General features: G+C 49.6%; 1 protein-coding gene across 1 annotated transcript; it reads left to right on the top strand.

Moving 5' to 3' along the window:
- Nucleotides 1–5,879: 5,879 nt before the first annotated feature.
- ENH_00052530 (hypothetical protein, conserved) lies at nucleotides 5,880–10,070 on the top strand (the record flags this gene model as incomplete). Its single annotated transcript, XM_013581401.1, has 4 exons — nucleotides 5,880–6,622; nucleotides 6,690–6,749; nucleotides 7,083–9,460; nucleotides 9,820–10,070. The coding sequence occupies 4 exons, from the start codon at nucleotides 5,880–5,882 to the stop codon at nucleotides 10,068–10,070; spliced, it is 3,432 nt and encodes a 1,143-aa protein (XP_013436855.1).
- Nucleotides 10,071–10,362: the final 292 nt, after the last annotated feature.

The raw sequence follows: 10,362 nt of genomic DNA, 5'->3' as shown, positions 1-10,362 counted from the left end.
TTGTGGTTGCCTCAGCGTTATAAATTGGTCTACGGATGCCGAGCAATCTTTTGCGGTTCCCACAGCGTGGCAAAGATTTAAGCGTACAACAGAGAAATCGCTTTACAGTCCATCGAAACAATCTGTCAAAAAGAAGGATAGAAAAATGTTTTTAAGTGATATTGAATTCATGGCATATCGGCTTGCCTAGCGTCAAAAGCGTGAGTAGAAGGATCCTGAGCGTCAGTTTACTTCGTGCTAAACAGTTAACTGTGTCATGCTTCACTGCACTTGAAACTGCTACTAAATGCAACAATACTCGATTAATCGGACATTATCCAAATACACTGCGGCGTGAGACAATGAGCACGCTGCGCGAGCACCAGAAACGAACATTTTCCGGCTGGCTCTGCTTCTGGAACGCATCAAGGATATAAATCTTATAGCGGAGAAGAATATCATCTAGAAAGGCACACTGCGCGTCCTGTCCGAGTTTCACGTTAGCAGGTGGATGCAAATATACTTCATTCAGCGTGAGAGAGCGCAGGTTCGTTGCCTTATTGTTAGTTGTGCTTTCCAGCCTGCGGATATTTGTTTTCTCACAAATCTTCGTGTTAACGCACATGAAAATGCTACAGTCGTATACCCATGCATTCCAGCATCGTCAAAATATGACAGATATTAGCGCTGCCCACGCTTTCCAGATAAAACACAGAGCTCCACTATATAGCAAAGGCCTTCAATTCACTATCTTATGCAATTGCTTCATTGCTTGATACTGAAAAGGCACGGGATGCTGACCTGAATACATGAATATGCGACACCCTTTCGGAGATGCGACGTATGTATGTCTAGCTGCAAATATACATTAGGCTCCGGAAAGCGATGGAATTTCATTTACTTCAGAGTGAAGCGGCGACGCTGCACTCGGCGCCCAGTATCAAAGAAAATGGTCTGCGACAATCCCTTTTAGACGATGTGCTCCATCAATAGCATTGCCACATTTTCCAAAGTGAGAAATAGAATGCCTCTGTTGTCAAGCTGGCGTACTCAATATACCCACCGAGTTTTTCTGGCACTGGAGCGCTGTTTCTAAAGCGGAAGGTAGACTGGATGCGCGAAGACTGCAGCTCATGAGAAAGCACCTCCAGATAACAAGGCAGAAAGGAGTAGCGTTTTTTTTGAGGTCCTTTTACACGACAACGGTTCATGGCAGCGCACACACTAAATGTGTTTTCCTTTGCAAGGTTGGGAAACTAGAGGGCACAAAAGTGCTAGCATTTGTTTGTCGACTCACCCCCGTGGACACAAAAATTCATATAGAGAGGTACTGGGGCTGCCACCTTGGATAGAGCAAAACAACTGCTTAGTTGCGACTGGTGTTGATACAGCACAGACCGCTTCCTGTACAACCGTTCATATTGACGGATGCCGACTACCTTGTTCGAGCCATGAAAACCAAACTTTTAGTGCTAGAAGTAGTAGAGGTTTCATAGTTTCTCTGAATTTTTTTGTAAAGAAGAAATATCGGAATTCCTCAGTTTACCTCAGGCTCTCGCAACTGTGGCCTGCACGTGCTCATCTACATAAGCTTCCTGATCAAATTCCTTACTAGGGTAACGAGAACAACTTGAACTTAGATGTGGGATAATGCTACACTTAGAGCGTTAATGTGACAAAAGCGTTCCTTTCACTACCTTAAGTGCTTTGACTGATTTTACGAAACTGCGATCAATAGAATTCTTTTCATGCGCCGCTGAAGGCGCATACGTGGAACTTTTTGCGCTAAATAGTCAAAGCTCTGTAAAATCTGACGCCTGATCCTTTTGTGAGACAACAGCACCGTATCAAGCTTGGGGAACCCATGAAGCATTACTGTCCGGGGCGCTAGATCGACGGTGGCAGTAAATGAGTATCCTCTGGGTAGGAGTGTGCTACTTTGCTGCATTAATATGGGTGTGATCGTTATCCTGCACGTGTGCCGCTATGGATTCGACCCAATCTATCCTCTTGGATTTGCACGCTCGATGCTGCTGTGCAGTGAGCATTAGCTTGGAATGAAGTAACACGGCACCGTCTCTGCTGCAGGCTGTTTGCGTGATATCTACAGGAGGCCTTGGGACTCACATGCCGAAATACAGCATTGTGGAACTCTAAGGTATTCGTGCAGGCGCGCCTGCGCAAGTCCAAGAAATAATGAGCTGTAAAGTTAAATTGTGGTTTGCTTAGGGCTTTCTACAGCGTTTGGAGGCTTCCTATTGAGAGGATTCAACGGACAGTAACGTCAGCTGGTAGCAGATGCGACGAACGTGCCATATGAAGAAAAACATTTTTCACGATTTTTTTATTTTGGTTTGGGGTAATCCAGAGAGTTTGCATTTTAGTAGAATTTGTGAGCTGGTTGCACGGAAGTAACTCATCTTCTGACGTGCCATTTTTACACTGCAGCGAGATTTCCACATGGTTTCTGATATTGTATCCCGCTTGTACGGGTGGTGCAGAGGTAACTCTCGTCAGCTTCTCGGTCTGAATTAAGCAGGAGCACTACTACAGGGGGTTCGGTATGTTTATCGCACCTCCATGTACTGTTTGGTTTGACGTTGGTTCCCGCCACAGAACTGTACTTGCCGTCACTTTGCCGATATCCCAATAAATTCGCATGCAAGACTGACAACTCAGTGCGGTTAAGGAGGAGGACTTCAGTTTGTCCTTACGAATTGCTTTCCTTGAGCATTCCCTACAGTTGAAGGCTCGCAGAAGGTTTGAGCTGCGCTGGAGTTTCGGGGATACTTATCCCCAGGTAGCTTTTTCGAAGATCGCTTGATTTGCGGCATTGGTGATATAGCGAACTACAACGATTACTAATGTGCAATTCAGGAGCATCCCCTGGGTTTACTTTCTATGCAGTTTAAGATAGCTTAGGCACACTCAGCCTTATGCAAGTCCTCAATAGCAGACCATGCGCTTGCGAAACCTGCACCTTCGGGAGTTTGCATGTAAAACTTGAATTGTAGTTAGTAGATGTGAATGCATCGGCAACGGCTTATACTAGTACTTTCCTAGAACGCAGCCTATTCAGCGTGAAGCTGGGGGAAGCGATAATTTTGTTGCTTCTCCAGATGTCACTTCATTAGGGAAGGCGGCGGAAGTGGACAGGGGTCCACACATATAGAGCAGCATATTTATTTCTAGAAGCTGCACATCTGTCACGTTCCAGTTCTTCAGTGGTAAGTGCGTGCTCATTTCCATTTGTAGCGATGACTGCAGTCCGTAGTTGTCTGTATACTGCAACTGGTACTTGCAGGAGAGCTTCTTCACAGGCGCTCCAAAAAATATTTCAAAAGAGCGGGGCTGTCTAGCTCAGTAGCACGCCTACTTCTCGGAACACAAAAAACAGTACTTACATCCGCTCATCTTTGGGCTCAAGATGCACACGGTAGGCTGCAAGCTCGCGTATTGTCTGGCTGTTCAGTGATATCTGGTTCTTTAGATCTTTAATTTTGGCTTCAGCTTCAATCATCCTTTGCTCTAAATCGTGCATGTCAGCTTCTGCGAGCTGTTGCAGTTCCTGCGTTACATATGTCCCCGTGTCAACATGAATGGTTTCTCGCGTGCTTCCAAAACTCTGCTGTTTGCTGATGGTAGAGAAATCGAGACGATCGGGTTGTATGGCATCGAAACAGATGTCTGAGCACGCGCAACAATGACTGTCTGCCTGATTCCATGCTTCAATAGTGAGGCGGGAAGAGACAAAACAAAGCACGGGAGTAGTTTTTACGCAGCGGAAAGGCGTACTACGCTTTACTAGGCTTCAGACAAGTGTCCTGAACTACCTAGAGTAATAGCTTCGGTAAGCGATCCTCTTGCATGAGCACACCAGCGGAAACGCCTGGCGCGGAAAACGTACCAAAAGTGCTAACAAATTCTTTTGCTTTTTTGAGCAAACAGAAAGCTTCTTCAGCTTCGCAGGGGCGCGCTGAAAAACACTCTTGAGGAAACGTTGAGTTGCTTCTCTTCGGAGTGCGGGCTTCTCCAGTGTCCAGTTGCTCACCTTCTGGGTGAGGCACCACAGAGCTTATCATGGCAAATCACTCCTTTTCCGCTTTATTATACCTTTTGTGATTAGCGCTCAGGGCGGCTCTCGTTTTTTTGTCAGTGTCAGCACTCTTGCCACTCCCAAGAATATGCGCGGACCAGCACCCACGACCTCTGAAAGCTCTACTTGCTTGGCACCCAACAGCTTTTGCAGCGTCGTTGTTAGATGTATAATAGAGACGAAGTTATGCAAAAAGATGATGATAAGAATGGAATAGTTGCACCTGGAACCCACTGCTCGAGCTGCTCAGGTGACCTCAGGGCTTGACGGATGCTTGCTGTCGTTCGGCAGTCAAGAAGTCCAGGTTCCTCTAAAGGAGTGAAATTAATGCATGGATATTCTTTCACACTGAATCTTATGAACATGCATCACGAGGCCCCGCTTGAACTTCTTCTGCGCACAGGGCCTTTAGAAAGCTCTTACGAGGCCAGGCCACTGGAGTAACGCCAATGGCGGCGCCCGTCCAGTAGAGCAGCTTTCCTACATCTACTCTTTATCTGTGGCCTTACTGCCAGTATGTTGAGGAATCAGAAGCGTTGACATGTCACGATGAATTAACGCACAGGTTGATTGCGTGTGTGCCGATGTGGAACTTTAAGCTCCATACGGAGTATTCAGTCTGCTTATTGTGACTTCAAAATGTTTCATACTATGTAGAATAAACACCAAGGTACACTGACTAGTGGCAAACTTTCTCTGCGCACAGCGGTGCCGAGAACACTACGTCCAAACCCATGACCACGACAGGTGACTCCAGCAACTTTTTCCTCTAGCACGATGACCATAGATAAAAGAGTGATTAGGGACTTTTCAAAGAACTCAGCCCATACGGCTGCATGTCCTCGCTGGCTTTGGCGCTCGCTCTTGATGTGGATACCACAACCAGTTTTGCTGGAAGCGATTACCGCAAATTGCTGCTGCATGCAGCATTTTGGGACCCGCAGAGCACTGTGTGACTGCGATCGCTGGCCATTATGCTTTAACACAGAAAAGAAACCCAGTTCCGCCTGGAATGGTCGACGGCAGGCTGAGGAGGGTCAACTAGTCCGTTACACGATTTTTGAAGCTTCACCTGCCGATATTTTTCCAACTGCAGCTATTGAGCGTCCCAAAGAGGCGGCAGAAGTTCCGCCAAAGGCCCCAACACCGGAACTTTCCCTGCGTACTGGCAGACCGCGCAGCCGGGATGCTTCTCCAGGACGATTTGGAGTTTCAGCTCACCAAAAGTCCCCGCGTGCGCGTCCTGGAGCATTCGCACCTTCACATTATACTGCACAGATAAATGTGCCACAAAAGGTGCTTCTTTATGAGGAAACGCTACAGAAAAGCCCACGCCTACCTCCACCCTGCGGCGTAGGTGAAGATCAAAAGGAAATGGAAGAAAAATGGAGTATATCCGCATCTTCCATCGGCCTTTCCAGCTTGTTCCATTCTGTCAACACGGCCACGGACAAAGCAGTATCGCCAAGTCTTTATCGTGGGCACGTTTCTTCAATGGTACGCGGTAACCCACTGGCTAGCTGGAGGTGCACTAATAATCTGCTTAATATACTCATCAATAAGCTTCAGACTGGGCCCGTCGTATAAACTTGGGATAGGTCAAGTGAAGCAAATCTGCATTCACTGCGAAATTGTTGGAACGTTGTGCACAAAAGCCTACGTTCCTAGCATGGGGATTTTCCAGGAGACATGCAAAGGTTCTTGTGCATGGCGTTGGGCGTTTGGGCAGGTAAGGGAGCCTGCGCGCACTTCTTCCTGTACAGGCCGAAGCTCATGCTCCCCAAAGAATCTGTCCGTACAGCTGATGGAAGGAGTACAGGGAGCGCAGGAGCTCCCGAATGGTAGAGAGGCAAGGTCCTGTACTGACTGCCGCCCCGTAGCCTCTTTGGTAGGAGCTAGTGAAGCGACTGAATGCAATGGCGCTACCCAACAAAGCCACCATTTGCCGGAGAAAGGAGTTTCCACCTGTGGTGCTGCCTTGCAATTCACTGGCCACCCTGTTGCTCCTGCAGCTGAGCAACCAGGAGACCTTTCCCCGCAGTCGGTCATGCAGAAGAAAGAGCCGCGGACGATGGATAGTCGCTCTCTTGGTGAAGTCGAGAAGTCAGTTCTTCTCTCGGGCCGTAGCGATGGGTTGCAGGCTTGCCCCCCACCTTCGCCGCCGACATTTGCTGCTGCACCATCAAACCTGCAAGGCTCCCGAGAAACTTCACGCGTTTCAGACTCAGAGCCACAGTGTGATCAAAACCAGCAGCAACAACAAGGGCTGCAGGAGCCTGTGCAGACCAGCGGGGGGAGCGGTGTTGGCGACGCACAAGAGCAACAGGTTATTGAAAATTTACCTACGAAGTCGCTCCCGACCTTCACCAAGGAGGAACTTCTCCATGAAGACGCCAATGACTTCAATCTGGAGAGTAGCGTACTGGAGGAGAAAGCCCTGCAAAGAGTGGGAAATGCCAAAAAGGGTAATTTCATTCCAAGCCTTGCAGACGCTCTACACGAAGAAGTCAAGCATTCTGAAACGGTTGCGGTTTCAGCTGAAGACAAGTCAGCAGCCCCTACGCAAGCATCAACTCGAGGAGCAGCGAATGCTGTCTCACGTCATCCCTCTCAGAAAGCTGCACCGATCGGAGATGCCTCCAGAGGTACGCCGCCCTGAGGCCCCGCGTAAGAGGTAAGCAGAGCAGGCGGCACGATCCGCTTGGTGTCCTGCTACAGAACTTGACCACCCTGAGTACTGAGCCCCTCATGAATTCCCGTGATTTGCTCTCACCCAGCACCACGGCCTTGCCAAAAACGTGGTCTCGGCTGGGTACAGTGGCGGTGATAAGTTAGATTAACATATCAAAAGGTATCGACGCCGTCCCCAATCGAGGCTTCACATATGTGGCACCTCAGGCATACGCAAAGCGCGCTCTCCAGATGGTCTCCAGCCTCGTCGACGGGCGAGGAGTGATGTGTACCAGGGTTATGCTGGAGACAAGGGTATTTTCAACTCCCATTGCAGGGCTAGAACATCCGTGAGACAGAGATTTGCTTTTGCGCCAACGTGTGTCTCGCCAAGAAAATCGAAGTCCCGGAAGTCCCCTCAGCGGCACCTTGAGTTCCTCATCACCAAAAGTACCCCAGAGAACAATGTTATAGGCTGCTCAGTTCCTTCTTGTGCCGCTTCTTGTAGTCAAGAAGACGTACTGGAAGTTCCTCCCCCTGAAGTCTTTAAAATCAAGCCGCAAGCTGAAGTGGAATGCCGAGAGGTTCCCACGAAAATGCCTGAAGTTCAGACGGCCACGATGCATGACCATGCGAAGGAGCCACTGACCAATCATGACGTATTTCCCGTGCTACTAACAGCTAGTTCCGGTTTCGTGCTTGATAAAAATATCTGTAGAGAAAATAGCAGTAGCAAAGATAAGTCCAGTGAAAAATCCAAAATCAAGTCAGTAGCGGGAAGGAATACTGTCATCGATATAGTAGAGTTGGAGGGTGACCATAGGCCGTGCTTTCCTGCCCGTGATGAAGAAACATCTGTTCTTGAGAATCGCAGTGACGCATACTCCATACCTGGTAACCTCAGCATACAGCTGCCTCAGATACCGAGCCTTAGCATCACGAACAAGCAGCTGTTTTTTGCCGACGGGCCACAAAACGTGGGTTTGGAGCAAGACGCTCATATAGGAAGACAGCTTGGAAGCGCTTCCCACCAACTGGACGGTGGTGATCAGGAGGACAGTGGACCAACGGACACAAGCGCAATACTGTCGAAGGACGACAATAGCCAAAAAAAATCGGAAGATGGTAGCTGCTCTTCACGCGGGCAACAACATGGCCAGCAGCTCAACAGTGGAAAATATATTGGCGAGCCTCGGACCTTCGTAGGGTCTGCGATAGATAGTGATGGACTGCCTGAGCTCGGAGAGAGCCCCCTAGTTCTCTCCCAACCGGAGAGGATTTTGGAGGATTGTACACTCATAGGAAAGCTAACTGTAGAAGAGACCGCACATTATAGGGCTAGAGACGCTGATGACCACAGCGTTTTGTCCACAGATGACGGGCGTCGACATTTGGTACCGCAGGGAATTGCCTTTGGCCTCTCTGGCGGCAAGAAACTATACTGGCGAAGTACTTCCTGTGTAGATCCGAAGATCCACAGCGTCGAACGGCTACCACTCCGCAAATGCGCACTGCAAAAAGCATCGAAGCATATTTCCAGAACGCTTTCATGCGTTTTGGGACATGCAAACATTGCTGCTCCGCCATCAGTAGCATCGCGAGAAGTGGCAGCCACCGAAACTGTGCTGTCAGACCTTGCAGAGGTGGCTTACCCCAAGTCAGAAGCCACACTGCGTGCATCAGTGGCAGTGGAAGCGAACGATGCACAAAGCAGTGCAGTGGCTTCATCAGGGGAACAATCACATCATCTTGGGCTGGCGCTAGCGGACGAAGCTGGCAGGCATGTAGGTGACACTACTGCCTTCCGCGAATCCGTGCGAAATGATGCAGTCGCTGACGTTACTGGCAAAACCGAAGCCCTATCAACTGATGTTTCTCCGCAGCTTCCACGCCTATGTCAGGAAGCATGCTTGAAGGAAGATATCTGTGGAGGCACTGCGCGTGGCCATGCCGTACGCAGCAGTGGTAGACGCAGCTTCGGCAACCATAGTAGATCGTTCTCGCTCAACAGAGCACCAGGCCTTTCCCACCCTGTGCTTAGTCCGGAGGATGATTTGTCGCGCTCGATGCAAGTTGATTGGCCTTTGACAAGTCGTTCGTTTTCAGCCATAGTTCCATTTGTCTCTCCAAGGCATGCTGCGAGGTCTCAAAACGCTTTGCTAGGTCTGCGAGCAGCCTCAAGCACCCGCATACCCAGAGGGAGGTGGCACGGTGGGGCTATAACTCTTGTCAAAAATTCTGATGCTGAGGAAAGTGGTGTGGAAGCTTTTAAGACTAGAGAGGGACACGGTAAGCGAGTCAGTGATGCCGAAGAGGGGATGTCATGCAGCATTGCCAAAGAGGCTATGCAGCAGTGTGCACTACAGCAGGCAGGGGCTTTTGGAATCGGGCCTTCTGATCTTGTGCCACATCGCGTAACAACCAACAACGAGGCATCTCATAATTACATAGCAGAACTGACCACACAAACAGCAGGTGCCTCTGAACGTTTCCATTTGTGCAACGGAAGCTTTCGAACTCTGCAGCAGATCGTGCACTTGCACTTCCCTGCAAAGCAGCAGAATAGCGCCACCTACATAACATCCCCTGTGCGCTGCCCAGCTGTCGGAGCAGAGAGCAACGTGTTCATGGAATGCTCGCCTGAAGAGCAGAATCCTGCTCACACCATCCAGGTTCAGGAAGACATTGGTATTCCCAAACTGCAGCATAATCAAGGTGACGGAGCATACGAAAGAGACAAAGGCGACTACTGTCCTGCTACTCACATTTCTGCGCATTGTTTCCAGCATGAAAGCGAAGAACCCCACATACAGGAATCGTTGCACGTTCGTGGTCGCAGCATCCTCCGTGCCCCCAGGAAGCAGAGGAGGCAAGCAACTGGAAGCCACAACGCATCTGCGAGCGGATACTGCTGCAGCAGGCTACATCGGTACAGGGGACGGGACCGTGCTTACCATCCATATCCTGGCAGCCTATTGTGGAATGGTCGGCTGCTGCAGTTCGAGCTGCAACATCAAAAGCGCGGGATGTTGCTACTCCCAAGCTGCTTTTCTGACGCTTTGTACTTGAAGCAGAATGCTTTACGGGACAGATTACAAAGGCAGTGCAAGCACGCGGAGTTGCTGCAGCAGCAGCTTACTGTGCAGCAAGAGCAACTCCAAATGACAATGCAGCTTCAGCAGGCACAACTAGATCAACAGCGGAGTCAGACAGCCTTGTGGAGAAGCTGTATCAGCAGTGCGAACGCGCTGAGAAGATCAAATTTGGGACGGAGCTTGAAAGTAGGTTGCATACAACGCCGAGGAAGAAGTTTAGGTCGCAGTAGACAAAAAATTTCAGGGCTTATTGAAGCAGCAGCAGCAGCAGCCGCTGCAGCTGTCGCCGCCGTCGGCGCATGCGAACAGCGAGTACAGGCCCTACTTTCTAGCCCTCAAAATGTCGCGCCACCTCCACGTGAGCCTGTAGAAAGCAGCAGAGAGAATGGACAAAGTGCACTTCTCGCGGCAAAAAGGAATAAGGTATCTGATGTGCAGCACCAGCTACTGGCAGATCGTACGTCGCTTGGAGGACAGATACAGCAAGAAAGCCATGGAATAACACAGGGGAGACTCGTTGAC

The sequence above is a fragment of the Eimeria necatrix genome, genomic scaffold (assembly GCF_000499385.1).
Source record: "Eimeria necatrix Houghton genomic scaffold, Enh_scaff41, whole genome shotgun sequence".
Classification (NCBI taxonomy): Eukaryota; Apicomplexa; class Conoidasida; order Eucoccidiorida; family Eimeriidae; genus Eimeria; species Eimeria necatrix.
This window is presented reverse-complemented; position numbering and strand designations above follow the sequence as displayed.